This window comes from Calonectris borealis, chromosome 3, assembly GCF_964195595.1.
Source record: "Calonectris borealis chromosome 3, bCalBor7.hap1.2, whole genome shotgun sequence".
NCBI lineage: Eukaryota > Metazoa > Chordata > Aves > Procellariiformes > Procellariidae > Calonectris > Calonectris borealis.
The window spans coordinates 99,977,930-99,995,440 of record NC_134314.1 but is presented as its reverse complement, the minus strand read 5'-3'; the positions used below and the strand labels follow the sequence as shown (position 1 = coordinate 99,995,440).

Sequence of the window (17,511 nt, the reverse complement as noted above, 5' to 3'; positions counted from 1 at the left end):
GCAGATGACAGAGGTTTCAGCTGCATTTTAAAACCGTGATAAGGAAGACCGAGTTTTCGAGCTATTTGGTTTACCCATTAACCAAGTCCTCAAGGCTTCACAAAGTTACTTAAGTTTTATGGTCACTGTGGATCTACTACTGTGCTGTTACCGGTCAGCATTTATCCATTTGTTGATATTGAATATATAGGTTGATACTGCATTTTGAATGCTACCCAATAAAAAAAAATGCCAATGTTACTAGATAGTCTTACACTAACCACTGACATGAGCAAGGTGACACAACTGTACGGTAATTTTGATACTACACACAAAGTTCTGTTTGTTTTCTACTATAAAAGCTGTTGCTACACTAGTTCAAAAATGTTGGAAAGGTGTGGCAAAACCAGCAGCTGTTCATTAATTGTACAGGTCTTGACTATTTTTAAGAGTGGCTTCCAGACATAATCTGGGCATCTCAAAACAGATGCAAACAAATTAATTTTTAGCCAAACTCACAGTGTGGCTTATTAAGTTGGGTACCGCGCATTCTGTGAAGCATCTTTTCCTCAGATTCCAACATTTCCCTTTTGCCTATTGAAGTCTCAAGTTGCATTGTAAATGACTCATATAGGTAATGCTGAATCCTGGAAACTTACAGAAAGTATTTAAACTTTTGTTCCTAAATTATCTTTTTCTTAGTAGCGACTTTGTCTTGTGCAGTTTTCAGATGTTCGCTAGACCTAATTCGGAAGCTTATCTTGACTTACAGCAGAGTCTATTTAAACGCAAGAAGCGGGATGGAACCGTCTATCGGGCACCGCAACACCCAGCTAGTGCGAGCGGCGCGGGCCTGCGCCTTGCCCTGGCGAGGCTGAGCCGGACCCTGGCGTGCCTGAACGGGACCCCGGGGTGGCTGCACCGCAGCCCGGCCCGGGCCCGCGGCTGCGCACGGCGGTGCTGCAGCGCCACCTGCTGGGCGCGCGCCGCAACGCGCAGAGCGCCGGCTGCGGCCCCGGCCGTGGAGGAACCGCTCGGTGACCTGTACCGTCGTCATCAAGATTCGCAACTGTGTACAATTACGCGAGGAGTCTGAAAGCAAACGGTCGTTTATTGGACACGTTACTCCTCCAAGGAGACTGAAGTAACAACGTACACCGACGTACATCCTTGCTTTGGCTGTGCCCAGCTACGCCAGAGCAAACGTAAAGTCACAGCCCTTGGCTAGAGGAACGCAACGTATCCTTTTTAAATAAACATTTACTTCCGATGTCTCATTTTCATATTGAAATCCAATTTCAGTTCCCAGAAAACTACATTTGCAAAGCACAACAAACATTTTTGTGTTTCGGACAGTGTTGAGCCCTGGGTATATTCCCCACAGCTGCCTCACCTGAGCACCGGTGACAGCACCTCCCGGCAGCACGACATCACTTCCGGTACACTTCCGGGGGCCTAACTCTGCTGAGTAGGACCTTACTTTCCAAGACTGCTTGCAGAGCAATGGAGCAGCTGCTTTGTTTTGAACGCAGCGGTCTTCATTTTACAGCAATTTTATAAAAGTAGTTATTTGATTTACAGGAAAAAAGAGGCATGCAGAAGTCTAACTAAAGCTGTTTCCACGTGCAAAACAAGGTTACCACCAAAGTGAGAATCCTTGCCTTCCTCCAGAGGAAAATGCAGTAAAAGTTAAAATGTGGTCTAAAAATTGTCATGGACAAGGAAGCCAAAGTTTGTTTCTTTTCTTTTAGAAACACTTAAAAATAAAATAGAAAAATACCATATTAATTTAATAATTACCATTCCACATCCTGAAAGGAGACCAAAAAAAAAAAAATCAACTTTTTCTTGGTATTAAAATACAGGAGGTAAAAATGTGGGATAAAACATAATGCAACTACAGGTGGCCTGCACCTGGATGAATGGAAAATATTAGGTTTAGCTGCTTTACTTCCTACAGTAGCTATAATAAACCATGCTCAGCTGAATGAAATTAGCAAATGCATTTAAAAGGAACAGTCTCACACAGCACATCTGACAACAATGGACTCATATATAAAAAATGTGGTTTTAGCCTGAATACTGAATAGTTTGTTACAGGTTTACCGGAGTCATTATGGCAATCCCTTATTCCTTCAACATCGTTAGAATTCACTCTCCCTGCCCATCCAGTAAGATGTGTGCAGCTCCCTGAGGATGAACTTTTAGTAATTTACTTTTCCAGATTTTCATTTTTGCAAGTATCATCAGACTTCAGCAGATTTAATATTTTAAGGCAGACCGATAGTCTCTCGTTTTGAATAGCCAATCTTGTGAATTCTGCAGTTTTGGAAAATTCTGGAGTCGGAGGTAGTGCTCTAAGAAGGTGTCCAACGAGCTGGGCTTGGTCCAGTGCTATTCTTGATAGTCGATTAAGTTCTCCGTGATCTGGTAACGTTAGATGAGTCATTGATATAAGCTGTAAAAGGTGCTTACTAAGTTGTCTGACATGAGTCAACTTCTCTGCCCAAAAATTCACTTCCCCTTTATCAAACAGGTAATCATCTTCTTCCTTAACAAAAAGAAAAACAACAGTGATTAGAAAATGACTTGTGGTCTTGATAAGAATGAGAAAATTATAAAAGGTATGAAAGAAGATATATAGAGAAATAATGACAATAGAGGCTATTACAGAACACCTTCTTTATATTAAAAAAAGCGCTAAAAATTCATATGCATCATTTTTCAAAGGTTTGAGAAAACGCAGTAAAAAAGGTTCCTACTTTGCCAAAGAAATTTTACCTTCAAAAATCAGGCAGTTATGGTATAACTCTTGGGAAACAGTGGAAGTAAATAGAAGTCCTAATCCTTAACATGTGCTTGCCTTCCCCTGTGAAATTGTCTTACATTTCAGAGAGACCTCTCTGTAACCAGTATGGTAATTTGCTGTACCATGGAGCTTTTTGAGTGGATTAAATGAAAAAGGAAAATTGTATCAGTCAGTGAAACATCAGAAAGGCATACCTAAGCCACAGGCTTAAGAAAAGACTCATAATATATTTCATGGGTCACATTAATTGTCAACAAACTTCTCAAAGACGTAGCTGCTTCTGCTCCTTCCGGTTTACCTTCCAGCATTATTTTGATTTTTACAGTCTTTTCAAGACAAAGAGAGCCCAGTTTATTACACAGCATTAGGTTTTACAGAGCCAGCATGGCAAAGTTTTTCTTTACATAAATAATCCTTCTGAAGGCAATGACTGATGTGAGCTATACAAAACTGGTTGTATGGAAGGTGGCACAAAGTTACCAAATATTTAAATGCCATCTCTGGAAAAGCCGGCAGTTGGGAGAACACTGTGCTTGAATGCCAGGTGTGCCTGGCACCCACAGCAGCAGTTTAAATTCAAGGCAAGCCATCATCTGCAATGATACTGAACGCAGTTAGTTACAGCCTCAAAATGTTTCAGTCAACAATGATTTTTTAAGTAGCTCTTGATTTATTTCAATGTTTGCTTATCGGTCTCTTTAATTTTATGCTGATATTGCCAGGAAACAAACATCAAACTCTATTTTTATTCTAAATACTATGTGAATTTTTATTTTAAATTGTAAATCAGTTAATACTGGAGTAATGATCATCAGGCTGCATCAGATGAGATACTTCATTCTATTCCTACCACAAGACTGCAGAAACATAGCAATCCCAACATGAGATAGCAACTGGTTGTTAAAATTACCGGGGCTGAAGTCTCCGAGTCTCTTTTCAGATCGCTGTCTCCCAGCAGCCACTCCAGCAGGATCGGTACACCGGCACGGATCTCCCCCCACCGCTGGAGCAGCTCACACAGTATTCCGAACGCTAAATCCAAGGCCATTGGGGCATTCACTATCCTAAGTGCAAACTCTGTTGAGAGAAAATAGGCGTAAGAATGTATAGCAAGACCACAAACATTTTCAAATAAAACCATCACAAAAATGATTTCTTGAAAACAGATGCTGAATTTACACAAGCACATTTAGAATGATGAATTATACTGCAAAAAAGTTAGATGAATGTTTACTTCTGTACCACTTGGGGCCTCTTCTCAATTCCAAAATAATACCAAGCAACTGAAAATGCTGACACTTCATATTTTTTTCCTGCCCATGCAGTGACATTCATTAATTTGGGTTTAAATATACAAAGATGTCTGTTAGAAACATCTCCAGAGACAGTTCTGACAGTGACTCTTTTTGCAAAACTGCAGCTATGCCTTAAATCTGATGTTTCACTGGAACTCAAAACCTACAGCACATTATATGTTTTTAAAGGGCTGGGATAGAAAATGAATTATTATTTGGTGTGCAGTATCTTTTATATACAGATATACATACATATATACATACACGCACCAATGCATACATATGTCAGAGAGACCAAGCATGCAAGACGGGCTCGGGGATGTTAAAGAAGGGCAAGGCAGACACTTACAGTACCATCACAGAGCTGTATTTATACAGGTTTTGCTATCGGTATTTTCCCGAGGGAGCAAGGAAACAGACAAATCATGCCAGAACCGTACACAAAGCCATCATCCACACCGCATTTCTTCCCTAAACTTCCCCACTGCTCTCATTTGGGCAGATGCTGTTTTAACTCTGTGGTTCCTAGGGCTGCCCTCAATAACGGAGTACATAAAAATGCCAGAAGCCCTGTTTGCACGAGAACTCCAACAACTGCGTTCACAGGTACGAGTTTCACCACTGGTAACATTAATGCAATTTCTTTTTTTAATGGGGATGCAGAAAGAGGACTGAAGGAGAGCTAATGAACAAGCCCCTGTAAAATCCCCATTACCGTAAAATGGATTTTGGCAAAATTCATCCTTGTCCATAGTCACCAGCAAAAGAACAACTGTTTACTGAATGGTCTGTCTTCTAAGTGGCGATATCATAAGGACATGTCATTCTTGAAGGCTGTCTTTTGCGAGCAGACAACACAGTGGAATCAGAATTATTTGGTAAAAATCCATACAGACACGGAAGGCAGACCTTACTTTTTGTGTCTGAGTGTATTTAAGCATTTCTCACGAAGGAGAATGATTATTGACAGGAAAGAGGCATAGCAGTGCAGCTGAGATCTGTCCTTCACAACCCACGTTCAGAGCCGCAGCATGGACCTCTACTCTGTGACACCTCCCAGGGCCTCATGCCAGCTGCAGGTTTTCTAGAGTACGTTGGCACAGCAGAGAAATGTACAGTAAAACACCAGGACTAGGCAAATACGTGTGCCAACGAATAAGGGAGCGCAGGAAACAACTAAGGACAAAACAGACCGACGGAAAGATGGGTACACGGTATTTGACAGACCAGGCAACGTACCGAGGACAGTGGGGAGGATGAATTAGTATTTGAGACCATGAGAACAAAGGACCATAATAAAGGAAGGGAGTGAAGGAGAAAGAACAGATGGTCCCTTCTTTATCTTGGAGTTAGATGAGGGTAAATGGAAATCTCCTTGAACAAGCAACAGGAAAGCAGGCAGACAATCTCTTGGTGACACTAATAATGTTACATACGCAGTTTGTCTCTGCTAGACAGTAAAATAAAATGTTCAAATGTGTTTTCTTCATGTTAGGACTTATCACTGTATCAGGACATCCCTCAGCTTTGTCCATGAAGGAGAGCTTGCAGGGGTGCAGTGCAGCATTCCCGCACTATTTATTTTAGGTATTGGGTTTTTTAGGTATTGTTTTTGCTGACATTTCTTTCTAGGACGTGGTTTTTTTTTTTTTTCCCCAACTTGCTTTCTCTGTTTCTGTGCCCTACTTGGTACCAGTCTGATACTCCAAAGAATGGGTACAATGGTTGTCCTCTCTGTTTTGATTTGCTTAGGCTCCGGTAGAAAACAGTTTCATTCAAGTGCCATGGGGACCTCAAAAATACTGGCAATCCTCAGAGCTGGAAGAATAGAAATGGAAATAGAGTGCAGGGTTCTGAGCCTGAAACAAATATCCCAGTTACAAACACTTACAAAACACAACATTTTAAACCCAGCTCTTTTGAATTCTGATGATCCTTCAGAGTTTTACGGATGATTACTGAAGGCCTCCGATTGTCAATATTTATATAATGTCTCTTGCTTGTGTCACTTTATTTGTATTTGAATGTTTAGCAAATTAAGTGATGCTGGGAGCTAAAAACCAAACATGTTATGTCCCACTGCTGTCTTCCTGGTTAGCTGTTGCTTCGGGGGACTGATTATAGATACAACTGCAGATATTTAAAATACCTGCCATTTTCTGGGGTCTTTTTTCCCCGTTTAAGATTTAGACTCCTGAAGTACAAATATGGTGATGCTCTCTTTGTGAATGAGAACACTGGACTACTGAGAAATGCACCAAAACATGTATTGGGGCCTCTAATTCTGTTATTACGTGAACATGCTGAAAACTACCAAGAGGTAGCAAAACAAGTAATGCTGAGGTACTGCTTAGACTGAACTTGCTTGCTAGCAATTTTTCAACAGCATGACACATAAGAAAAGGCAGTTATGTGATCACATAGCGCAGCAATCTTGGAGGGAATCCTTGTGTTGCAGCAAAGGAAATGGTAAGGTGTTTGTTTTTTTCTTTTTAAAGAAGAGAAGAGAAAAAAATGACAAGAAAAACATATAAAGGAGGTCAAACACACAGGAAAAACATGAAGACCCTGAACACAGTACTGACCCAAAAGAGGCCGACTGCCCTTCTGTGAACTGCAGACACCATTTAACCGATCAACCAAACTCATGCATCAGTTCTGACATTGAGACCAGAGGAAAACAAAGCAACATCACTTTGATAATGCTGAAACTTAGGCTTCAAAAATTTGGGTAAGAGCCTGCCTATCTTGGGTTTTGTGCTAGAGAAGGTAGCACAGCGGCCTCCTTGAGGTGTGGACACAGATTCAACAACAGATCATACTCTGGCAGATGAAGAATTTTTGCTTCCACCTGCCCATCCCATCCCATCCCATCCCATCCCTCTACTGCAGAGCATCAGGAATGGCTCCATGGTTTCTGAATCGCTTCCTCAGCTGCCGTTACTTACGAAGCGCACTGATATTAACTGACTTTGATACCAGTTCACACGAATTTGATGCTAGAATAGTTCAAGATCAGATTTGGGGACTATCATTGCCTCAAGAACAACAAAGAGATGGAGCAAGTATCCAAAAAAAGTATATCGACTCCCTAAGCTTGGAGTGCTGAAGTAATACAGATAAATAACAGCAAGCAAAGTTACATACATACCCATGATTTAATAGGTAAAAAACGCTTTCAGAGGGGAAAATGTTCTACTGCTTTGATGAACTCCAGCTCTAAAAGTAACAGCAATGGATGCTGTAAGCATGTACAAAATCTTTTAAGATACCCACAAAAGGTGTATGTCTTCTAAAAATAAACGTACGTGTCTTCACTGACGTATTAACTGTTTACAAGAACTGCTCCTCACTTCATCACTTGCCTGCAAAACAGGGCTGATTTTCAAGAAGCCATATATTACACATGATGCTGTGTCCATGACTCATGCTATGACTTCAGAAAGTGGTTTGAGCAAGCTGGAAGTTCACCAGGGGCAAAAAGGACAGGTGGCTCTCCTCTCCCTGAAGCCCCCTCGGGCCATGGGCTCCTGATGCTTACCTCCAGCCAGCTCAGGTACTCTGCTGATCACCTGGTAAATTAACACTCAGAATAGCAGAATACGAATTTGGCAGGCAACTCGGCGTGTGGGTTCTTCTGCTTGGCTGGCAGGCTGGACTGGTTACCCTGCAGTCAGAATTGGTACAGCTGGGAGCCGGGGAAGGGAGGATCACAGGGCAGCGGGGGCAAGGAAAGAGGCCAAAGGGAGAGCGAGACCTCCCCATTCAGCAAGCTGTTAGCTCAGGTCAGCTATAATCCAAAACTTCCCTGTCAGAGTCATGTAAACAAAACGCTAACAGAGATGATTCAAATGACTGAGTATTTATAGCCTTTCATAATGTAAGTAACTATTTAAAGTAACTGAATAAAAAATTTCAAATGACAGATTTCTAGAAGCCGCTCACAGCTGATTACTGCCACAGGAACTTAGCCATCAGAAATTGAACCTGAAGACGTAGCTCTTACCAAACACTGAAAATTCAGTAGTGCACCTACCACAACAGTTCTACAGACTATCAAAATGGTGTTAAAATTATCAGTTTTTTAAATTCTAAAAAGTGCGTATGTTCCAACATATGCAAAAACGTCACAAGCAAGATAAGCATCTCGCTAAATAAGCCACTACAGGGGCTGAAATACAAAAAAAATTCTCTATGCTTTAAACAAGTACTTACAAGCAGAAGAATGAATACTACTCCCTGAAATGAAAAACAAAAGATAAGCATCAGGTACTACATGTTTTTTTCATTTTGAGGAAGTGAATTTTCATAAAGGGAAAGGGGTTAAGTACTGCAAGTGTTTTAGTCTTTGTGAATCCACCCACATAAAAATTAGACCTCCCACATACACATTCATATACTCTAAAAGCTTTGATCATGCCAGATGTAAATATTTCTTCTAGTAGCCTATTACGTGTCCTCCAACTATACAATTGTTCTCTGTTAAAGCCTCGGTGATATTATGGAGAACTGAAAGGATGTATTAAGAGCATATACACAGATTTTAAGGACAACCATGATAAAATATAGGCAAAATAGAAAAGCAGAACATACTCCTTGCCTAACAAAGCATTTTATAATTGGTTTTATACTGGAAATTGTTAACTAAAGTTAATTTTAGATCAAAGAGTAGTGCAATTTTTGTAAATGTACACTGTGTTCAGAACAAACATAAAGAGAAGTAAAACTGCAAGGAAGCTTAGTGTAACAGTCCTGAGAGAAAGTCTCACAAAGAACAGCATACTAACAGCAATATTTTCAAGGAAAACATACAGGGTAAATTCTTCAACTGGAATTACAGAAAGTATTTTAGGTATACTCTAAATTGATAAAATATTTTTTACTTTTCTGCACAAAGTGCTGCCTGCCTAGGTATAAACATGACTACATCACTATCAATACAGTACCTCATAACACCCAGGTAAAATAAGGTAGTATTCTTGCTTCACAGACAAGCATGGACATTTGAATCAAGAAAGCTCACTGAATGATTGCTTGACAAAACTGAGTTTTATCTCAGGTTTTCCGATACATCACCTTAACAAGATAATGAATATCAAGCAAAAGATCAGGTTCCCATCCAAATGATGGCAGATTCAGCATCACAGTCACTAATACCTATAATATTAGATTTGCAAGTAGAAAATTTCACCTATTGAATCACTAATCACTTTTTGTTGCATTGAAGGTTTTCTTCTTTTTGGTATTAAGTAAATCAAGTTTGCCCCTATTCTCACCATACCAAATATAAGAGAACTGAGTGAGGCATTGCTGCAGATACATTTTTTACTTAAAATACTGTGTTTATGTATGCACAGGCTTCACAAAACTTTAAAAGCCTTCAAATTTAAAAAAGAAAAAAATCCCACTGGCCCAACCCAAGAGTTACATAAGGTGGTAGACAAAGTGAGGTTAGAAACTAAATTTCTTATGTTGGAATAACCTGCTTATATGTTCTACTTTGAGCTAGACGGGAATTGTGCAACTCTGCAGCAAGGCAACACACAGGTGTCTTGCCACCAGAAAAACAACAGGACAGAAGAAAAGCAGTAGCAGTAGATAGAAAGTAAAGGGGTGTTCATACACACTCAGTCCCCACAAATAATGTTACAGTGCTATCATCCTTCTGGGCACTAAGATTAAAAGAGGACAACTGAGAAGTAAAACAACAAGAAAAAAAGAAAATGCAGAAATGGTAACTGTTGTGTCCAGATAGTTGGCAGATGGCTCTTGAAAGGCTGCTTGTTCATTGCACTGTGCCATTTTAACTTACAAACATCAAACTTTCCACTTTTTAAAATGACCATTTATGTAAAATCTAATATATAAGCAGATTCCTTTTTATAGGGTTTCATAAAATCAAAGGCGATTAGATCACTTCTATCCTCTCGAGAAATATCATTCCCTAGATGACGTACAACTACTTCATCTGTTTTCCATTTCCCTGCCTGAGTCTGTTTTATAACCGTGCTTTTTCAGGATGACTTTAAAAAGAGGCCCTTCCTGACATCATGCAACACGATGTCAAAACACAACACTATTACAAAACAAACTAATCAAAACTAATTTCTTAATAGTTGCAGTCTCCGAGTAGAGTGGCAGTGACGCTGCTCGCAGCTTTGACTTTGATTATAAACAGATCTGAGTTAATAACACGTCTGATTATGATGGAAACTTACAGCTCAGGACTGAGCAGAAAATTAAAGTTCCTTCTTGAAAAAAAGCACACACATATTCATCATCTTTTCAAGCCCTTTTTTGGAATGTGAACAGAACAATATTTTTCAACTCAGTAACTAGATTTTTTTTCCCTCTTTTTAAATATATATACGCACACATAAGCTTTTCCCATGCAAGCCTTGCCTCCTGTACTCAAAGGGTTTTATTACAAAACAACCACAGCTCACAGATCTTTCAGAGGAAATGAGCATTTGGACTTTACCACTTGCATTACCGCTTTTACAGAACCTCCCCCCCAAGCCATGTTCTAATTTCAACTGCAAAAAACCAATACCCCCTGCGTAAATCCACAGAAATAATGCTTTTCCTTTTGAAAAGGTGAAAAATAATATTATTCAGCTAATTGTTTAAAACATTGCCAATGAGAATGCAAGTATGTTTTTTAACTTAAACTACATATTTATTGAAAAAACAAAGATAAATACTCACAGTTTCAAAATTAGTATCACTAAAACTAAATATATGACTGAAGCCTCTTGTTATTGGCATGTTCCAACTAAGGAACTTTTTGCTTAGCACTGATGAAGATTACCAAACGTGAATGAGATGTATGTTACAGCTCTGCTGTAGGAACACAGGAGACAAATTTATCTCTGTATCATAGCTGGGATTTTAGAGTAATATCTGCAGAATGGTGGTGAAAAGTTTGTTATTTAAGGGATAAAGGAATAAGGAAAGGGTGGGTAATCAATATAGAAGACTGTACACAAAATTCTTCTCCCTACACAATACTTGAAAACCAATATAATTTGGGCAGAACACTCAAATATGTAAAAGCTATTTTTAAAGCAGTAATAGAAAGGCAGGCTTTCCTTCATTGCTATGGAGTCATAGCCACGACCATCACAGCTTGCGTAAGGAGCCTATCAAGATGTGTAAGCTGCTGTACTGTTTACTCACTTGCAATTAAAATGCCAGTAAGAAAAAACATGTAATAGATTATTCACATGAACACTCCATTTAACTTCTACCGCTTTCAGACTCCAGCACTGAGCACGTACAATTATTTTCATGTATTCTTTCTTAATTTTCGAAAGTATAACAACTCATAACCTTTAGATAACAGTGCCACTGTGTAATTAATAGAGCTAAATGAAGCGCTGTCAGTAAATAATCAGTAGCCAGTCTTTGATGGATGAGCTGATTCTAATTCAGTCCATTCACTTTCAACTTTAATTAGTGGCATTGTATTCTACAAAGCAAACAGTTCCTTCATCCATGTGATGATTTAACGTTGTATAAGTGGGCTGAGAACAACTTGTAAGGTGTTGAAATAAATTTGGGAATACAAAGTAAGAACTCACAGTGATTACACATTCTTATATAATGCAATTCTTTAAAAAGAAATAAGTAATATAAAGTTCCCATTGCAAAAGCCACTGATTTTAACAAGTACCAATAAATCTTGCTAAGACAATTCTGAGTTTCAATGCTCCTTTTTCTTTAATTAAACCAAGTGATCTGAATTACTAAATGTATGTTGGTGGAATTTTTTGCAAGACACAAATACAGGCATAAAAATGCTATGTATTTCTATACGAGTACTGATGCAACACTATACTTAATTTTTTTGGTACTATAATCCTTGTTCTAGATGCATGTTTGTCACAGCTGGTGACAACTGCTAAGCACACTCTTCACTTTTGAATTACTGGAATTTAGAGTAATTTTAGACTATTGGAAAATTTTCTAATAAAGATATAAAAATTTGAATAACTCAAAACCACTTAGGTTACAATATGCTTTGATCTTGTTCTACATTTTCTCCTGAACATTAGTTTACATTGGTATGTCTCATCCTTCTTCCAGCAGTTCTGCTCTAAAGGGTGGGACAATGCAGAGTTGCAGATTCCTGCAAGCTGTGGCTATTGAGCACGTCTGAGTAGAGAAAACACTTGCTAACTTACTACAAAACATCTGATCCAGGTGTATGTGTGACTTACTGAATGCAGGTATTTTTGAGCAGGATAGCAAAAAGCAAGTTGGGAACCTCAGCACCTCTCTTCGTATCTGTTCTGATACCTTATAATTAAATAGTATGGGGAGAGATTGTTTTTAAGATGATTTATATTTATCTTTGTTTTGTATTACTTATTAAAAAAGGGCCACATTTGAAATGAAGTGACTATAGAATTGTTCTTATGGAAAGTGCCATAAATCTTTTGTATAATAATTTATGTCAAAAAGGTTCATGATATATTGTCAGCTTCTATACTGGCCAATTCTCTAAACCCATTATCTCAGCACGTAAGATCATAAAGTGCAAAACCTCACAGAAGCTGTTCGCTATACGAACGCTTGATGAAAAAAAAAACCACCACCTTGCATCAAAAGCTTCCAATGTAGCCCAGACAGATGATGAATGAGTAAGACAGACCAAGGGATGAAACTTGTGTGTAAAGAATGGCTTACGTTATTTTTATCTTTTTGCTGGCATATACGTACACAGATACACAATGCCATAAAAATACCATTAAGTTTGCAAACACACTGTAATGTTAGAAACTGCCAGAACCACAAAATATTCACACTGCAAGTGCATTGCTAACAAATGACTGAGAGGATGTTCTTTCTTTCCCTGTCAAGATCCAAATGCCTTCCAACGCCTGTTGCAAGTTGCTTTTGATGCAGTGTAGCTCATGATCTGTTGCTACATGGTTTTTCTGATATTCCCATGAAAAATGTCAGCTTGCCTCTCGAGCTGTGGTCTAGACAGCCAGGTCCTGCCAGGGACCTCCTAGTCAACAATTCAATGATTACACATCACTTAGGGGCAGTTCTCCTGTAGGTGTTTAACAGATAAATTAAGTGCTGCCGCATGTCTCAATCCTGAATGGAACATACCTATCTCAGAAAAGTTTTTCAAGAGCATTTTCAGTCCATGAGAGAACCATTTGCTCTTCACAATGGGAAGAAGATGCACCAATGATTTCACTTGAGAGTGAGTTGGTTTCTGGACTTTCTTTCAGAAATACTCTGAAATGAGATGAAGCATACATATTCCTCACTTCTCTACTACCAAAAGTAGTAGATCCTAATCACCCTAGTGTGGCTGAGGCATTTCTAGTATCAGGACTCACCATTTCTTCCCAAGATCATGTTCACATTTCACATTAAAGCAAGAAACTCATCTCCTTTTTTTTCACACAGCTCTTGCCTCCTAGGTGACTTCTGGATTTTGCACCCAAGGCATTTCCCTTTACATGGGCAGGTCCACACCTCTTTGGAAATCCTCTGGCTTATTTATCTCTCTTACCAAAACACCTGAGGCTCTGGCATTTCTGTACAACTGTCATCTAAATGAGAAACAGCTGGGTCAAGACTTGCTAGGAAACTTCTACAGTCATCAGGACATCCTCTATCAGGGTCCAAGTGATTTGGATGGTATGTCTCTATCCCAGACATCTGTGGGGTGGTCGCTACCTGCAACTTCATCTGCATCTTCATCAGACACGGCACCATTTTGAAGGCCTTGGCACGCTCTGGTGGATCAGTAAATAATAACATGATTTGTATGAATTACTTTGAGGCCTTCTTCCAAGTAAATTTATGGGAGGAGTGGAAGCTGCTTACTCTTGCATATAATGTGAATATATACACAGACTCTTTGACTGATAAATACTGTTCAATCAGTAATCGGAGTTCTTCAATGGAAAGTCTAACATGGATACCAATGTACTTGTCTAATACAGATTTTACATTTGTCTTTTCCATTTCCTTCAAAGTCCTTTGAGGAATTGGTTTGTGTCTCTTCAACTGAGAAGGAACTAAGATAGTGCTGTGAGTGCTCGCCCCAATATACTGATGTGCTGAATATAAGTGCCCCTTGCACAAGATACCACAAAAGTGAAAACATTTGTGTCTCACATATTAATACAGACATGAACTACACAACACCAGGGACTTCCCAGTCAATGGGAAGAAACCTCTCTTTCTATTTTCTCTGCATTTAATACATGGCTTTGAACGTTTCTTATTCCAAAAATTCCAAAATATTCTAAACGGGTAAGGAAAACAGAATGGCTAAGTAACCTGTGACTCTCAGTCACTCATGATGATATGGAGTGCTTCACAAATCACCTGTATTTATACGATGTCCACAGAAAGAAGAAATGGCACCATCTATTCCCCAGGCAGAGTAGAAGCCTTGAAGATTAAAAAAATCTTGACTGATTTTAGATGTCTGATCTGAGACATTATGACCTGTTTCACTGAATAGTCAGCATCCCATAAGGCTTTAATATTCAAAATGCATTTCACTCTGGCTTCAGCTGTATGTGCTCTGAACTCCTGCAAATCATGCTTCCAAGGTATCTAGCTAAGCATTCAGCAAACTAGCAACCTCCTTAACCTCCTTTGCAAACTCTGGTTGGTGTGACTTGCTTACCTGCACAAATCAGCTCTCTGGGAGAGGCAGGGATAGAATGCAAATCACACGAGCAACATTAAATGGCTTTGGCGTGTCCCTTCTTGCGATCCTGGTCTTACTATCACTTTCAATTTTGCAACTGAGGGAGTACTGTTGGGAGATGATCGTTTCCTGTACTGTATGTTCCTGATTCATCATCAGAGAAAATGTCTTGTCTATGGAATTATAAAAGAACAACTGTAAAAAACCCAAACAGTGATGGTGTAGCTATTCCTTGATTCTTAATACATGCAGCACAACAAGGCTGAATTAAAGTTGTGTTTCTGTATTTTTGGATACTTGGCCTTGCAATCTTACAAATATTCTTAGTGTGGGGAAAGGGGGGATGGGGAAGACGGCAATGTATATGTGTGATTTTCCAAATTTCAAAAAAGAAAAAGAAATCTATACCTTACCCAAATAACGTGACATTATCTTGAAGCCCATGAGTCAGAGAGACAGTGGAGCCACAAGGCTGACCACTCAGGCATCTGCCGCTTGAAACTAACGGAATAATAGGAAATGGTAGCATCACTGGAGATGGGAGGTATACCCCACAGCACTGTTCCAGTGTCTTCTACCTAGTCCCAGTCACCAGACCCCACAGTATCTCAACACAGGTCTAATTATCTTGACGAGTTAAGCTCTGGGTTTGACGCTCAGCCTCACAACTACCTTCAGTCACACTGTCTCCCAAAATGCAGAAAAGTTCCCCTTTTATCTCCTTTGTTAATTCTGCTTCTTCCCCACATTCTTCCTCTTTTGGACCCAGTTCAGCCTCCCTCTTGCCACAACTTCCATCAAAGATCTTTCTCCTCCTTTATGCCCTCCTCTCACACTGGCAAGAGCAAATCTCCTCCCCTAACCAGACTGAGCATCATCTCAGTCCCGAACTCTCAATGGTTCAGCTTGACTCTTTCAGCAGTCCACTGAACTTTTCTGATTTAGCTTTTTTCCCTTCCCTAACCAGAACTGATGGCTCATTCCTCCCCATTTTGCTGTCGACCCACAGGTATTACTGAAAGCACAGGAGTTTTCATTTCAAATGCCTAAACGCAGCCTCGCCCAGAGCTGCCCACAGCCACGGCTGCAGAGTCCTTCTGAGGCACCGTGTTCCCAGCACGGAGCATCCTCAGTAGCCCTGCTGGGAACGCAGGTAAGCATTTCAGGAGCAGAGAAATTTAAGCTGCTTAGTGAACACAAAAATCTTCTGATGTTTTAGCTTTTAGGCTCCTTGCAGTCTCTATTGAATATATATAAAAAGTATAGCATTTTATAGTCCTATTTCTCAGCCAAATTTGTACATATTTTACCAAAAAATATCTTGCTCCAAAGCATACATGTATAACAGCCTTCAAAGAAAAGGCCTTCAATTTTTTTTCACAGCCTGCGTAAAGATAGCATTTTCCCCTAATTTCCTATGTAGAATCTACTGTAATAATACCAAATAATTACAGTAAAAAAAATACTCACAGTATGGAAAAATCTCAGTACCAACTAGTAAGGATTAACACACGTAGCTGAAAAACAGGATTTTATAATGAGAAGCGTTGGGCAATCCTAGCAACAGACCATCAACCCTCCTTATAAAAAATATACAGTTCACGCAATTAATTTAATTTACAAAACAAATTATAAAGAGAAGATGGAGACAGAAAAGCAGAAAGCAGTAAGTTTACAGAAGTCAATTCAAGGTCTGTTGAAAAGGTGCAAGAAACTCGAAGGATGAAGTGGGAGGGCAGGTAGAGATGAAGGGAACACTCTGCACAGAAAGGAATAACAGCTCTGGTATATTTTATTCGATCAGAATGGCAATCTACAAGAATAAACAACATCAAAGGGATTTTTGTCCCATTTTTTAACAAAATAAGGAAATCAACAGGCATGCTTCTGTGTACATGTTTCCCACCACAACTTCTGAACCAGCTGTACAATTTCAATCCAGTCTGACAAAAAGGATAAGGGAATCCAAAAATATTAAGTCTTGTTTCTATGAAACAGGCCAGCTGGGTAAAAAAAGGAGACCCTATTACTATCCTGCCTAGTGAAAGGCTGAAACTTCAGTCATAAGAGATGAGAAAATCCACTTATCTGCAAAACAAATCCATGAAAAAACCAAGCTCCCTTCATTTCACTACTCAAGGAAATTTTTTCCCGTTTCTTTTTCTTTTAAATAAATAATGCCATTTGCAGTTACACTCCACACTGGCATATGTCTTTAACATAGACATATGTGTCTTTAACATAACCACTCTCTTTGTCTTTAACATCTTATTTTTCATTCTGAATGTTTCAAATGAGTTTGCTTCAGGAAAGGCCATATTCTACTTCACCCTGCCATGGATGGCACTAGTTGAGCCTTCACAACTAATCGTGAGATTCACATAAAATCTGGAGGATTTACCTTTACTCTCTGACTGCCTGCCACGGTGTCATAGAGATAGATAATCATGCCAAAAATTAGAACACATTGCAAAAGAAGACAGCTAACAAGCAGGGGCTGCCTATATTGCCTCTACTACTTCTATGAATTTGAAATGAAACCACTAATGTGTTCTACAGTCCAGCAGAGGACAGAATTCAGTCTGTGTATGTAACTACTATTTCATCCTGAGATCCCATTATCCCCAGGCTTTCCTTACACCCCACTGTATTTGCGCTCCAAGGTCTGCACCAACCTTGCATTCGGAGAGCGTGAAGTCATTTGCTCCAAAGAACCAAGTCCTCTATACTTGGAATAT

The 17,511-nt window shown here is 39.4% G+C and overlaps 1 protein-coding gene across 1 annotated transcript in view; it reads right to left on the bottom strand.

The window, feature by feature from the left end:
- Positions 1-1,070: 1,070 nt before the first annotated feature.
- THADA (THADA armadillo repeat containing) overlaps positions 1,071-17,511 on the bottom strand; it is a 166,036-nt gene continuing 149,595 nt past the window's right edge. The window contains exons 36-37 of the mRNA XM_075146933.1: positions 3,699-3,865; positions 1,071-2,530 (exon numbers count right to left, since the gene is read on the bottom strand). Of these exons, the coding sequence (XP_075003034.1) occupies positions 2,192-2,530; positions 3,699-3,865 (506 nt within the window). The 3' untranslated portion in view covers positions 1,071-2,191. The remainder of the gene's footprint in view (positions 2,531-3,698; positions 3,866-17,511) is intronic.